The sequence below is a fragment of the Nerophis lumbriciformis genome, linkage group LG22, assembly GCF_033978685.3.
Source record: "Nerophis lumbriciformis linkage group LG22, RoL_Nlum_v2.1, whole genome shotgun sequence".
In the NCBI taxonomy this organism is placed as follows: Eukaryota; Metazoa; Chordata; class Actinopteri; order Syngnathiformes; family Syngnathidae; genus Nerophis; species Nerophis lumbriciformis.
Window position 1 is genome coordinate 2,907,459 of NC_084569.2, and position 16,630 is coordinate 2,924,088.

At 44.3% G+C, this 16,630-nt stretch overlaps 1 protein-coding gene across 1 annotated transcript in view; it reads right to left on the reverse strand.

Annotated features, from left to right (window-relative positions):
- Window positions 1-16,630, reverse strand: part of LOC140679728 (glucagon receptor-like) — a 40,477-nt gene that overhangs the window by 11,038 nt on the left and 12,809 nt on the right. The window contains exons 4-8 of the mRNA XM_072915752.1: window positions 16,470-16,564; window positions 12,785-12,879; window positions 12,495-12,684; window positions 8,829-8,988; window positions 8,699-8,759 (exon numbers count right to left, since the gene is read on the reverse strand). Of these exons, the coding sequence (XP_072771853.1) occupies window positions 8,699-8,759; window positions 8,829-8,988; window positions 12,495-12,684; window positions 12,785-12,879; window positions 16,470-16,564 (601 nt within the window). The remainder of the gene's footprint in view (window positions 1-8,698; window positions 8,760-8,828; window positions 8,989-12,494; window positions 12,685-12,784; window positions 12,880-16,469; window positions 16,565-16,630) is intronic.

Here is a 16,630-nt window from a genome sequence, read left to right on the forward strand (position 1 = left end):
TACAAATCAGTTCCCAGTGGCTTATTATATTTTTCGAATTTTTTTTCAAAATTTTACCCATCACGCAATATCCCTAAAAAAAGCTTCAAAGTGCCTGATTTTAACCATCGTTATATACACCCGTCCATTTTCCTGTGACGTCACATAGTGAAGCCAACACAAACAAACATGGCGCATAGAACAGCAAGCTATAGCGACATTAGCTCGGATTCAGACTCGGATTTCAGCGGCTTAAGCGATTCAACAGATTACGCATGTATTGAAACGGATGGTTGTAGTGTGGAGGCAGGTAGCGAAAACCAAACTGAAGAAGAAACTGAAGCTATTGAGCCATATCGGTTTGAACCGTATGCAAGCGAAACCGAGGAAAACGACACGACAGCCAGCGACACGGGAGAAAGCGAGGACGAATTGGGCGATCGCCTTCTAACCAACGATTGGTATGTGTTTGTTTGGCATTAAAGGAAACTAACAACTATGAACTAGGTTTACAGCATATGAAATACATTTGGCAACAACATGCACTTTGAGAGTGCAGACAGCCCAGTTTTCATCAATTAATATATTCTGTAGACATACCCTCATCCGCACTCTTTTCCTGAAAGCTGATCTGTCCAGTTTTGGAGTTGATGTCAGCAGGCCAGGGAAGCTAGGGTCGATAAGGGGTTTAGCTCGCTCGTCTGCGGGAACAAACTGCCGCCATTGCTTGCCGTGCTAGCGAGGTCCTTTGTCCCTGAATTGCTCACACACTCCGGCAGATTCAATGGGGGTCTGGCGGCAGATTTCTTTGACTTTATGGTTGGAAATGCATCTGCTTTGAGTGTCGCAGGATATCCACACATTCTTGCCATCTCTGTCGTAGCATAGCTTTCGTGGGTAAAGTGTGCGGAACAAACGTCCAATTTCTTGCCACTTTGGCATCTTTGGGCCACTGGTGCAACTTGAATCCGTCCCCGTTGGTGTTGTTACACCCTCCGACAACACACCGACGAGGCATGATGTCTCCAAGGTACGGAAAACAGTCGAAAAAAGGGAAAATAACAGAGCTGATTTGACTCGGTGTTTGAGAAGATGGCGGATTGCTTCCCGATGTGACGTCATCGCTCCGAGAGCGAATATTAGAAAGGCGTTTAATTTGCCAAAATTCACCCATTTAGAGTTCGGAAATCGGTTAAAAAAATATATGGTCTTTTTCCTGCAACATCAAGGTATATATTGACGCTTACATAGGTCTGCTGATAACGTTCCCCTTTAAGGTTGCCCCCGCCTGGAACTGTTATAAGCACATACCCTATTTTTCCGACTATAAGTGCACTTAGAATCCTTTCATTTTCTCAAACCTCGACAGTGCCCCGTATTACCCGGTGTGCCTAATGTACGGAATCATTCTGATTGTGCTTACCGACCTCAAAGCTATTTTATTTGGTACATGGTGTAATGATAAGTGTGACCAGTAGATGGCAGTCACACATAAGAGATATGTGTAGACTGCAATACGACTCAATAACTTGTGTGATGACTGTGTTATGTTGATAGTATACATTTGTGTAACTTGTGTCCTGGGTATGACGTTAAACACTTGCATGTCCCATCTAATGTACCACATAACTGTCCTGGGCATGACGTTTAAGTGCATCCGGCAGTGGAGGCTCCTCTATGGGGTCTTGGGGCACTAGGAGGTTTACTACTGTTACCCCAGGTGGCCCTTGGCAAAGGCCTAGTACCTGACTGACCCCGAGCCAGGGATACGGTGAAGACCTCAACGGCGGAGCAGGCGGAAGACGGTAGATTTAAGAACTGCCACAACGGCTGCGATGGCGAAGAAGGCTGCAGCTGAAAAGGGTCCCCAGTCGTCTTGAACTCAATGCCACTGGACCCTGACCCGATTTCTGTCAGGGATCGTGTGGTGACTGTCACTGCACCAGTCTCCCCACGTTAAACTAAGTCACGCACAGGCATCCTCCATAAAGGGATACACCCCTACCAGGAGGATCGTCATACTCGTTGAAGTGACCACCGATGATGATGAGTATATATTTGTACCATGAATTGATTAACGTGGACCCCGACTTAAACAAGTTGAAAAACGTATTGGGGTGTTACCATTTAGTGGTCAATTGTACGGAATATGTACTGTACTGTGCAATCTACTAATAAAAGTTTCAATCAATCAAAAAAAACCTCAAGTAAACACTAACATTGTATATGTTCCACTGAAAATATAGAACATTACACACAGCACTCAAAAATCTGTCAAAATGTTTTAGTAGGACTTTGGTAAGCTATGAAGCCACACCGCTTGATGGATTGTACTGTGCTTCAACATAGGAGTATTATTATGGTGTGTGTATAAGGTAAGACATATTATCTGGCGTTTTGTTTCGCAATATTATGCAAAAGCCTTCTGGTACCTGCTGATCTGTATTTGGGATCTGCATAAGTCCTTTGTCGTCCGATATGTTTCTTCTTATTCTCTATCTTCTTGTTATGTGACATTCATCCTCCACTGTTGCCATTTCTAATATAAAGTAGTGTAAAGTTCTTACTTATATCTGTCAGTAAACTCACCATGAAAGCACTAAAACATACCGGTGTAGTGACTTTACATTATTCACCCAAGGAACTTTAGTTATTAGAGAGTTCCGGTCGGAACGGTTTTTCACGGGACACACTTCCTGTGTTGTTGTTGCACTAGTGAGCCACGGATTGCACGCTACACCGCTACAACAAAGATGACGGGGAGAAGACACTGTCGAAGTGGAGGCACGTAAATAAGACCGCCCACAAAACGGTGCATCCTGAAGAGACTGTCAGAAAGTGAGTTGAAGATGATGTGTAAAACATCATCTATGCAACATTTTGAGCAAAGAACCAGCATTACATGTTATGTAGACCACAAGGAAGTCTTTTACATTGATAAAATAATCATAATATGACCTTTTAATGCACCTTTTGTATGAAAATAGAACTGAATAGAACCACTCATTGGCAGTGCGCCTTATTATCCGGTGCGCCCTATGGTCCGGAAAATACGGTAAATGTATAGTATAATCATCCCATGCTGTTGAACAATTATTAGGGCCCGAATGGCCCATTGGCCCAAATCAACAGGAAGTTGGCAATTCCCCCTTCAAGACAAAAAAGTACTAAAAACAGTCACTTTTGCCTCTTTGAGCTGTAATTTGACCCCCTTAACATGCTTCAAAACTCACCGAACTGAACGCACACATCAGGACTGGCAAAAATTGCGATCTAATAAAAAACCTAACCCCAAATCTCAAAATTAGCGCAATTTTGAATAAAACGCTGAAAAAACTGCTACTCGAAAGAAAAAAATGACAAAACTGCCTGTAACTCCCACTGGGAAGGTCGGAGAGACATGAAACAAAAACCTCTATGTAGGTCTCACTTAGACCTACATTTCATAGATTGACAACCCCCAGCAAAAATCAACAGAAAGTTTGCTATTCCCCCTTCAAAACAATTTTTTTGTAAAAACCGGTCACCTTCCTTCAAAAACTATCTCCTCTGAGCGCGTTTGTCGTTTCGGCTTCAAACTAACACAGGAGAGAGATTGAACCCTTGTGTATAAAAGTACAGAACAGCGTTTTTCTAACTGCTCCGGTTTTGATTTTATGACCCTTCAAAGAACCGCTGCGCTGATGCTGCTGTTTTTTTAAGATGGCTGCTTAAAAACCAGCGTGCCTACACAATGCAGACAAGGTAGGTACACTAGACAAAAGTATTGGGACACTTATGACTACCACCGGACAAAAGTATTGGGACACTTATGACGGAAACTGGACAAAAGTATTGGGACACTTAGGAATAAAACTGGACAAAAGTATTGGGATACTTAGGACTACCACTGGACAAAAGTATTGGGACACATACACTGCACAAAAGTATTGGGACACTTAGGACTACAACTTGACAAAAGTATTGGGACACTGAGCACTAAAACTGGACAAAAGTATTGGGACACTTAGGACTAGCACCTGCCAAATACGCGGGCCCGACCAACGCTGCTTGCAGCTTTAATTAGGGCCCGCAATGGCATAAGGACCTATTGTTTTTCTAAGGTTTTATTATTATTATTATTATTATTCTTTCTTATTCCGCAGCTTTGCGCGGTACTTTGACCCCTTTAACATGCTTCAAAACTCACCAAATTTGACGCACACATAAATAAACTCGAACAAAACTCTTTGGTAAAAATACCAAACCCCAAAACTCAAAATTGCGCTCTAGCGCCCCCTACAAAGTAAACTTTTTCTAACTCCCAGTACGAATGTCGTAGAGACATGAAACAAAAACCTCTATGTAGGTCTGACTTAGACTTAAATTTTATTAATTTATTTCCTCGGCCAAAAATCTACAGGAAGTTTGCTATTCCCCCTTCAACACTAAATTTTAGTAAAATCAGTCACTTTTGCCTCTTTGAGCTGTAATTTGACCCCCTTAACATGCTTCAAAACTCACCGAACTGAATGCACACATCAAGACTGGCAGAAATTGCGATCTAATAAAAAAAACAAATCACTTCAGACTACAAGTAGACAAAAGTATTGGGACACTTAGGACTAGCACCTGCCAAATACGCGGGCCCGAACAACGCTGCTTGCAGCTTTAATTATTATTGTTTCCCAACCAACTGATGTAAAAAAGCTGCTCTGGTGTCACTAGTCAAGGTGACAAGCAGACGTTAAAGTTCAGCTATTGTAGAATTGATTTAAAAAAGGGTTAACAAAAAAAATTTCTGTCAAAGCTGAAGTACATTTTTTAAGAAAGATGAAGCGTTGAAATATTTCCAAGCTTTCTCGGGCCACATTAAAATGATGTGGCGGGCCAGATGTGGCTCCCGGGCCTTGAGTTGGACATCTGTGCAGTAGATTGTGCATCTTATGTAACCAAGCCTCGGACCATATTAACCAGGCGCCAACACCAAAAGAGCTTTGACATCATTTCCATATTTGGATGCTCATAACAGAAGTGTGTGTGTGTGTGTGCGTGTGTGTGAGTGTGTGTGCGTGTGTGTGTGTGTGTGTGTGTGTGTGTGTGTGTGTGTGTGTGTGTGTGTGGTTTGTTGTTGTCCACTAATGAGGTGTTAGATTGACTGTCCTCTGTCCTGCATCAACGTTGACATTGTTTGGAAGCAAAGAAGAAGTTGCTACCATCAGACACCAACAAAGTGTTACATTAAAAACTAAATGTTGTTCTTATATAAACTGCAATATACATACGCAACAATTGCAGAGTGCACTTTTAATCAAAAAAAAAGTTCAATAAATATCTATTAAAAAAAACAAAGTAATTTAATTTAATTACCAATATATTTATTTCTTCACATGGTTTGCATATTTAACAGCCTTTATCACGTGTGTTTCTTTATTTGAAATGATTTCACAATATTCCATCCCTCCATTAGGGAGGCCTGAAGCTGTTTTATTTCTTATAAATGTTTTACAAGGATTATTATCATGTCTTCTTCTATGTAGTGGAAATGTTAGCATTATTAAACAATCTTAGATTAGTTTAGTGTAGCTTAGCATAGTTTTTAGTATTTTTATATCACAGCTTAACTAAGTTTATCTTGGTAAGCAACATTAGCTTGAGTTGAGGTTAGCTTAGCATAGTTGACCTTGTTTGGTTTAGTTCAATTTAGTTTCTCCTAATTTAGCATAAGTTAGCTATGTTTAGTTTAACTTCACTGCAAATTGGATGTCTATTGTCTATTTTTTATAGATATTTTGGCCTTAAGAAACAATCTTAGCAAGGTGTACGTTAGCCTAGCTTTCAGGAAAAGAGCGCGGATGAGGGTATGTCTACAGAATATATTAATTGATGAAAATTGGGCTGTCTGCACTCTCAAAGTGCATGTTCAGTGTTTCCCACAGGACAGGCATCTATTTGTGGTGGTGTGGTCGGGGGGTGGCGGCGGCAGCGGCGATGACCAAGAAGAACGCGCAGTTGGAATATAATTACAACATTTTATGTACATATTTATATACAGATTTGAACAATTAGTGATTCACTGAAATATATTTATTAATTGTGGTTCTTACAAAAAATATATCTTATAAAATATAAAAGCTAAAATGTCTCTTAAAGCTCTGCCCCTTTAATTAGTGCATACTAAATAATTTAACTTTAGCCTACTACTACAACCATATTATTTACCAGCAACATGAAGTGAAACAGAGGCAGAGGTGTCCTGCCACAGTCAGTCAACCTCCTCCTCCTCCTCCTGCTGCTGCTGAACAGGTCGCACCTGTGGTCCGGACTGTAGGCCTACCTCCTCTCCAAGTCGAGCTCTTTTCGGCCGTTGAAAATATTTTTCTATACTCATCTGTGTGAAGGAGTGAACATCCAACATTAGAATGTATTACTAACGAGCAGAAGCGCTCTATGTACAGTGCCGTCTAACCTTAAGCGGCAGCAGCTCAACACATGCAGTGTTCAACGTTACGGTTTTTTTCTACTTGCCCGACTTCTCAAATCTACTTGCCCCAATATTTTTACTTGTCCTGCCTAGGTTTTTTTCTGGCTGTGTAGTGCTCATGGCTTATATCTTACTAAAATTCTTCCCGTTGACTATTTACAACACTACACAGTATTTATTATTATTATTATTATTATTATTATCTACAATTATGTTTAAATGGCATTGCATACATGTAAAATTAAATGCTATTTCACATTATTTGACCAGTAGCAGTTACACTCATCTGAACAGGTCAGCCATCTGTTTAAAGCCCGATCACAGTTGAAATCTTGAAATGAAGGGCCTTTAATGGCCAAAACATTAACCTGGACAACATTTTAACAGCTGGTTGGCTCACATTTGATTCTTTTCATTGCATTCACATGCTGCAGTGGACAGTGGACAATTTAGCTTCAGTCCATGTGTGTTTATTGACAACAGGGCTATAACCTGGACACGTTAGCTCGTCGGTGAAACGCTCGGTGAAATCGTGGATTAACGTTAAATATATGACGAGCCGCGAGCGATGCAGCTATAACCTATCTACCTATAACACCTGTAAAAATGAAGCAATGCTACCACGCTAGCAAGCGTTTGCTAGCCGGCTACGAGCCACCAAGCTGCTAACTATCGCCAAAAGGCACCATTTAAGTTTTTTTCCCCATGGCATCCTGGATCAAGGCTTTCAGCAGCTTTTGGACGTTTGAGGTAGAAACGTAGGAAGCGCCATCATTATGAAAAGTAGCCGGCGAGTATTTTGATCCCGTCCGCCCGTCCCTCTTTTTCTTCTTCTTCTTCTTCTTCTTGCCCACCAGGTGAATTAAGTGCTATTGGCGGAGTTACAATGCATAGTAGGCTACCGCCACCTACTGCACCGGAGGTGTAACTACAAGCAACATTCACAGACAGTCCCATTGCTTTTATGAGCGGTCGAGCGAGTCAAAAGCCGAAAAATCCATTTGTGGCGGACGTAATTCTTTCGTGGCGGGCCGCCACAAATAAATGAATGTGTGGGAAACACTGATGTTGTTGCCAAATGTATTTCATATGCTGTAAACCTAGTTCATAGTTGTTAGTTTCCTTTAATGCCAAACAAACACATACCAATCGTTGGTTAGAAGGCGATGGCCGAATTCGTCCTCGCTTTCTCCCGTGTCGCTGGCTGTCGTGTCGTTTTCCTCGGTTTCGCTTGCATACGGTTCAAACCGATATGGCTCAATAGCTTCAGTTTCTTCTTCAATTTGGTTTTCGCTACCTGCCTCCACACTACAACCATCCGTTTCAATACATGCGTAATCTGTTGAATCGCTTAAGCCGCTGAAATCCGAGTCTGAATCCGAGCTAATGTCGCTATAGCTTGCTGTTCTTTCCGCCATGTTTGTTTGTGTTGGCATCACTATGTGACGTCACAGGAAAATGGACGGGTGTATATAACGATGGTTAAAATCAGGCACTTTGAAGCTTTTTTTTAGGGATATTGCGTGATGGGTAACATTTTGAAAAAAACTTCGAAAAATAAAATAAGCCACTGGGAACTGATTTTTAATGGTTTTAGCCCTTCTGAAATTGTGATAATGTTCCCCTTTAAGCGTTACATACCTTTTTACCTGCACGCTGTCTCCCGCTGTGCTCTGCCTATTGGGATCACGACAAACCATCCTCGACGCGATCCGACTTCTACAAAGCAATGAACTACCTGCTGCCACCTACTGGTATGGAGTATTACCCTGCCAAGCTCTACACAGCACAGGCACTAGACAACGGCACATTATTATGATTATTGATTTGCAAAAATATTTTTTTGACCAATTAGGTGAAGTTGCATAATTTCCCACGGTCCACCAGGCAATATATCACTGGGGTAGACTATGTCTCCCGGCTGGCTTGGGAACGCCTCGGGATCCCCCGGGAGGAGCTGTACGAAGTGGCTGGGGAGAGGAAAGTCTGGGCTTCTCTGCTTAGGCTGCTGCCCCCGTGACCCGACCTCGGATAAGCGGAAGAAGATGGATGGATGGATGGAAAATCTTTAATTAGCATAGGTCAGGTGTGCTTAGCGTACCTGCGCTGTAAACGATTGATATTTGTCTAATTTTGACTCATAATAGAAAACAGCATTAGCCTAGCATATTTTTAGTTGATCTTAGTTAACCGTATGTTAGTTTAGGTTATCCCAGGAGAATGAAAGTGACATAAATCAGCAGTGTAGACACTTACTCTTGATTCTCATGAAGATATTTGGCGATGACCCAGGGAACAAGGAATATTAAGGGTGTACCTGTGAGGAAATGGTTATTTCTATTAGCGTCATGATAGTCATTTCAAGTCGTGTAACTTGATAGCTCACCCCAGCCGATGCACAGGTAGATCTGGAAGTAGTTCTTCTCTGTAAACACGGTGATGACCAGCAGGTTGTGGAGGTAGATACCTTCCACCAGGAGCCAGTAGCTGTTGGCCAAGATGCTGTATTGCATCATCACCGCCGCCACTCGACAGCTGATGGTTATCTGTCAAACCACATTCAAATAACAACGATGTCTGATAACGTCCTAAATATCACAGTTGATATAGTCTAGTCAGCTTTGTGGGTGACACGCATACTTGCCAACCTTGAGACCTCCGATTTCGGGAGGTGGGGCGGGGGCGTGGTTGGGGGCGTGGTTAAGAGGGGAGGAGTATATTTACAGCTAGGATTCACCAAGTCAAGTATTTCATATATATATATATATTAGAGATGCGCGGATAGGCAATTATTTCATCCGCAACCGCATCAGAAAGTCGTCAACCATCCGCCATCCACCCGATGTACCATTTGATCAGAACCGCACCCGCCCGCACCCGCCCGTTGTTATATATCTAATATAGACGATGCAAGGCATTAGTGAGGTTATAAAGCTTTTGCCTGTTAAAGAAAGGAGACTGATCCAATGCAGCACAGACATTCGCGTGCCACGCTGTCACGACCCAGACGCACACCAGTGCGCAATCATATGGGAGCCGCGCTGAGCGCACCTCCAAGCGCGTCTCGCTGCCGGCGACGGCCGGGTATGGGCCCGACGCTCCAGCGCCATCCATTTTCAGGGCTAGTTGATTCGGCAGGTGGGTTGTTACACACTCCTTAGCGGGTTCCGACTTCCATGGCCACCGTCCTGCTGTCTATATCAACCAACACCTTTTCTGGGGTCTGATGAGCGTCGGCATCGGGCGCCTTAATCCGGCGTTCGGTTCATCCCGCAGCGCCAGTTCTGCTTGCCCCACCCCTTTCGTGAGCGCACTGCGCGCGGAGTGACCCCTGTTATGCGCCCCCTGTTACGCGCCCCCGGCAACAGGGGTGGCGGGCAGGTAAGCTGCGCGGGCGGAGCGCGCGGAGTGACCCCTGTTACGAGCCCCCGGCCACGGGGGTGGCGGGCAGGTAAGCTGCTTACCTGCTGCGCGTGACGCCGGCCGCGGCGAAGGCGGACGAGGCGGGGTGTCGGTGCGGTGGGCGCGGTGGTGACCCTGGACGTGCGTCGGGCCCTTCTCGCGGATCGCCTCAGCTACGGCTCCCGGTGGGGCCCTCTCGGGGGAAGGGGCCTCGGTCCTGGACCCCGGCGAGGCGTCGGGGGCCTTCTCCGCTCCGTAAAAGTGTCCATCTCTTTTTTTTTTTTTCTTCTGTTGTGGCATATGCAGCAGGTGCCTGCTCGTTTTTCGTATGTGGGTAACAACATTTAACTATGTATATATATTTACCAATTGGTTTAACTGCCACCCGCCTGAATCTATTTAAAATCTAATTTTTTTTTTTTTCAACCGCCCGACCCGACCCGACCCGACCCGACCCGACCCGACCCGCGGATAAAATAATTTTTTTTTTTATTTCATCCGCCCGATCCGCGGATAATCCGCGGACTCCGCGGTTGTGCCCGCAAACCGCGCATCTCTAATATATATATATATATATATATAAGAAATACTTGAATTTCACTGTTCATTTATTTACACATATACACACACATAACACTCATCTACTCATTGTTGAGTTAAGGGTTGAATTGTCCATCCTTGTTCTATTTGACACTATTTTTCTAACCATGCTGAACACCCTCACTGATGATGCAATGCTGTGTGGCACACACAAAAGTGCTTTCATCAAATGCACTAGATGGCAGTATTGTACTGTTTAAGAATGTCCCAACATTGCTGTTTACGGCAGACGAACTGCTTTACGGTAGACGAAAACTTGACTGCTGTTGTTGTGTGTTGTTACCGCGCTGGGAGGACGTTAATGAAACTGCCTAACAATAAACCCACATAAGAAACCAAGAACTCGCCCTTGATCATTCTACAGTTATAACATGATTGGGCAGGTACGCTGTTTATATTGTGTGCCTGAATTTCGGGAGATTTTCGGGAGAAAATTTGTCCCGGGAGGTTTTCGGGAGAGGCGCTGAATTTTGTGAGTCTCCCGGAAAATCCGGGAGGGTTGGCAAGTATGGTGACACGGTCACCATCTTTAGTTGCCAACAGGTTGCAATCACCTGACGTCACATTCGCCTCACTAACCAGGTGAGACTCAAAGTGTTGTCAAAGTGTCCTTATCGTAGAAAAACGCCCTATGCCTGCGTTGTTTTAGGCTGTTGGAACCGTTCAAAACCCGAAAAGGATAACAGTCTCTTCAGAGTTCCTCGAGAGTTAGTCAAGAAGGGCAAAAGAGTGCAAGATTTTTACGGAATACTACGAGAAAACCGGGACGGTGTGGCTTGGTGCCAGAATTTGGAGGGTTCCAGGTTCGATCCCCCACTCCCGCCATCTTAGTCACTGCCGTTGTGTCCTTGGGCAAGACACTTTACCCACCTTTCCCCCAGTGCCGCCCACACTGCTTTAAAATGTAGCTTCCAGATGTAGACAATGGGTTTCACTATGTAAAGCGCTTTGAGTCTCTAGAGAAAAGCGCTATAGAAGTATAATTCACTTTACTTCACAATTCAGTACTAGTGGTTAGAGTGTCCGCCCTGAGATGGGTAGGTTGTGAGTTCAAACCCCGGCCGAGTCATACCAAAGACTATAAAAATGGGAGCCATTACCTCCCTGCTTGGCACTCAGCATCAAGGCTTGGAATTGGGGGTTAAATCACCAAAAATGATTCCCGGGCGTGGCACCGCTGCTGCCCACTGCTCTCCTCACCTCCCAGGGGGTGAATAAGGGGATGGGTCAAATGCAGAGGACAAATTTCACCACACCTAGTGGTGCCACAATCATACCACAATCACTGGTACTTAATCATTGGCAAGATTTTACGGAATACGACGAGAAAATCGGGACGCTGTGGCTCGGTGCCAGAAATTGGAGGGTTCCAGGTTCGATCCCCCACTCCCGCCATCTTAGTCACTGCCGTTGTGTCCTTGGGCAAGACACTTTACCCACCTTTCCCCCAGTGCCGCCCACACTGCTTTAAAATGTAGCTTCCAGATGTAGACAATGGGGTTCACTATGTAAAGGGCTTTGAGTCTCTAGAAAAAAAGCGCTATAGAAGTATAATTCACTTTACTTCACAACTCAGTACTAGTGGTTAGAGTGTCCGCCCTGAGATGGGTAGGTTGTGAGTTCAAAGTTTTTTAGTCATACTAAAGACTAAAAAAAATGGAACCCATTAACACCCTGCTTGGCACTCAGCATCAAGGGTTGGAATTGGGGATTTAATCACCAAAAATGATTCCCGGGCGCGGCCACCGCTGCTGCCCACTGCTCCCCTCACCTCCCAGGGGGTGAACAAGGGGATGGGTCAAATGCAGAGGACACATTTCACCACACCTAGTGTGTGTGACAATCATTGGTACTTTAACTTAACTTTAAACTCATCACAGAGCCCACACAGATATACAGACAACATTCACACACTAGGGACCATTTAGTGTTGCCAAACAGCCTACAGTATCGAATGCTATACACAATTCACAATGTTGTTTTTTTACAACACTGAGATTATTTCTAATCCTCACAGGCATCATCGCTCACCTCTTGCTTGTCCACTGACCTCATTGTTGACAAACAGGTCTACGGGCGACATGGAGGCCTGTGAGAATCCCTGGTCCTGGTCCGGGCTCAGGTCCTGCGAGGTAATGTTCGCCTCCATGAGCGCATCCTTGATGAGGATGGACAACGCCCGCAGGATGAAGGAGGCAAAGAGGTTCATGTGGATGTTGTTCCTCATACAGTGCAGCTTCCTGTTGAACATCACATTTTACCTTCCATTCTCACTATTCCTCTTTGGGAGAAAGTGCTATTTATTACCTGAAGAATATCAGTATGCTATGTATTACCTACCTGAAGAAGATAAGTATGCTGAGCGCCAACACCAGAGCCACCAGAGACAGAGAGTATCCAATTGTGTACATGATGCGAATGTGTCGGTAGTACTGCTGCACACACAAACAACTTAGTCTCATTTCAATGAAGTCTGAACAAATAACCATGTCACAAACATCCATGAACTAAGTACACATCCTGTACACAACCCCTGGCAAACACATATGGAATCACCAGACTTGGAGGAGGTCATTCAGTTGTTTAATGTTGTAGACAAAAACAGATAACAAGTCAAGACAAACATTTGTTGTCATTTGAAATGATAACTTCCTGGATTGAAGAAATGAAGAATATCAATTGTTGTAGTGAGTTTTCATTTTTAGATCAACCAGAGTAAAACAAATATGGAATCAAACAATTCAGAAGATCCATCCATCCATCCATCCATCTTCTTCCGCTTATCCGAGGTCGGGTCGCGGGGGCAGCAGCTTAAGCAGGGAAGCCCAGACTTCCCTCTCCCCAGCCACTTCGTCCAGCTCCTCCCGGGGGATCCCGAGGCGTTCCCAGGCCAGCCGGGAGACATAGTCTTCCCAGCGTGTCCTGGGTCTTCCCCGTGGCCTCCTACCGGTCGGACGTGCCCGAAACACCTTCCTAGGGAGGCGTTCGGGTGGCATCCTGACCAGATGCCCGAACCACCTCATCTGGCTCCTCTCCATGTGGAGGAGCAGCGGCTTTACTTTGAGCTCCCCCCGAATGACAGAGCTTCTCACCCTATCTCTAAGGGAGAGCCCCGCCACTCGGCGGAGGAAACTCATTTGGGCCGCTTGTACCCGTGATCTTGTCCTTTCGGTCATGACCCAAAGCTCATGACCATAGGTGAGGATGGGAACGTAGATCGACCGGTAAATCGAGAGCTTTGCCTTCCGGCTCAGCTCCTTCTTCACCACAACGGATCGATACAGCGTCCGCATTACTGAAGACGCCGCACCGATCCGCCTGTCGATCTCACGATCCACTCTTCCCCCACTCGTGAACAAGACTCCGAGGTACTTGAACTCCTCCACTTGGGGCAAGATCTCCTCCCCAACCCGGAGATGGCACTCCACCCTTTTCCGGGAGAGAACCATGGACTCGGACTTGGAGGTGCTGATGCAATTCAGAAGAAACAATATGAAATCTCCCTGTCAATTTCCATTTCCACTTAAGATGTGACTTTAAGGTTGTACTACTTACGTATAACATACTAAAGGGTCTAGCTCCATCCTATCTTGCTGATTGTATTGTACCATATGTCCCGCCTTCAAAGAACTCCGACTTATTAGTGATTCCCAGAGCCCTAAAACAGTCTGCGGGCTATAGAGCGTTTTCTATTGGGGCTCCAGTACTATGGAATGCCCTCCCGGTAACAATTAGAGATGCTACCTCAGTAGAAGCATTTAAGTCACATTTTAAAACTCATTTGTATACTCTAGCCTTTGAATAGACCCCCTTTTGAGACCAGTTGATCTGCCGTTTCTTTTCTGCTCTGCCCCCCTCTCCTTCGTGGAGGGGGGAGGCCCAGATTCGGTGACCACAGATGAAGCGCTAGCTGCCCAAAGTCGGGGACCCAGGGTGGACCACCTGTGCGTCAGTTGACGACGTCTCTGCACTGCTGACCTGTCTCCACTCAAGATGATCTCCTGCTGGCCCCACTATGGACTGGACTCTCACTATTATGTTAGATCCACTATGGACTGGACTCTCACTATTATGTTAGATCCACTATGGACTGGACTCTCACTATTATGTTAGATCCACTATGGACTGGACTCTCACTATTATGTTAGATCCACTATGGACTGGACTCTCACTATTATGTTAGATCCACTATGGACTGGACTTTCACACTATTATGTTAGATCCACTATGGACTGGACTCTCACTATTATGTTGGATCCACTATGGACTGGACTCTCACTCTTATGTTAGCTCCACTATGGACTGGTCTCACACTATTATGTTAGATCCACTATGGACTGGACTCTCACACTATTATGTTAGATCCACTATGGACTGGACTCTCACTATTATGTTAGATCCACTATGGACTGGACTCTCACTATTATGTTAGATCCACTATGGACTGGACTCTCATTATTATGTTAGATCCACTATGGACTGGACACTCACTATTATGTTAGATCCACTATGAACTGGACTCTCACACTATTATGTTAGATTCACTATGGACTGGACTCTCACTATTATGTTAGATCCACTATGAACTGGACTCTCACACTATTATGTTAGATTCACTATGGACTGGACTCTCACTATTATGTTAGATCCACTATGGACTGGACTCTCACTATTATGTTAGATCCACTATGGACTGGACTCTCACACTATTATGTTAGATCCACTATGGACTGGACTCTCACACTATTATGTTAGATCCACTATGGACTGGACTCTCACACTATTATGTTAGATCCACTATGGACTGGACTCTCACTATTATGTTAGTTCCACTATGGACTGGACTCTCTCACTATTATGTTAGATCCACTATGTACTGGACTCTCACACTATTACGTTAGATCCACTATGGACTGGACTCTCACTATTATGTTAGATCCACTATGGACTGGACTCTCACACTATTATGTTAGATCCACTATGGACTGGACTCTCACTATTATGTTAGATCCACTATGGACTGGACTCTCACACTATTACGTTAGATCCACTATGGACTGGACTCTCACTATTATGTTAGATCCACTATGGACTGGACTCTCACTATTATGTTAGTTCCACTATGGACTGGACTCTCTCACTATTATGTTAGATCCACTATGTACTGGACTCTCACACTATTACGTTAGATCCACTATGGACTGGACTCTCACTATTATGTTAGATCCACTATGGACTGGACTCTCACACTATTATGTTAGATCCACTATGGACTGGACTCTCACTATTATGTTAGATCCACTATGGACTGGACTCTCACACTATTACGTTAGATCCACTATGGACTGGACTCTCACTATTATGTTAGATCCACTATGGACTGGACTCTCACACTATTATGTTAGATCCACTATGGACTGGACTCTCACTATTATGTTAGATCTACTATGGACTGGACTCTCACTATTATGTTAGATCCACTATGGACTGGACTCTCACTATTATGTTAGATCCACTATGGACTGGACTCTCACTATTATGTTAGATCCACTATGGACTGGACTCTCACACTATGAACTAGACGTCCATTGCACGGGTCACCCCTAATTTTTGTATATATTTTGTTCTTGTTTTTGAACACTGACTTTTTGCAGTGTGTTTCTTAAGGTTTGCCATTTTAAAATGAGCATAGTTTTGTGTCATGTCTGTTATCTGCTTTTTTCCTGACAAAATGAAACAAGTAAATGAACTTCCAAGACTGGTAATTCCATAACTAGGGTTATATTTGGTGTACATCAACATCTCCCGGCTTAAACGTGCAGTAAATACTTGTCTCCATGGTGACAGCTGCGTCGTACACACAAAATCCTCATTTAAATAAAGTGGTCTGCACCTCGTTTGCAGTCTTGGTAGATCACACACAACACGCCTACTAACAGTACGCACAATTCTATAGGTTGCACGTGCTGTTTAGACGTGGTATTTGGATCCTGGTAGTTCAGTTCCCAATGTGTGCTGTTCTTACCTGACTGGGATCATTAGAGTCGCACTCGCTGGTGTTCTTCATAGTTACCCACTGACCGTTAGCATTACATTCCTGGTACACCATTCCATACTGAACTACACACAGAAACACACACAGCTTAGCATGTAACAGCATCAACATGCGGGCTAGAAGGTGGTAGT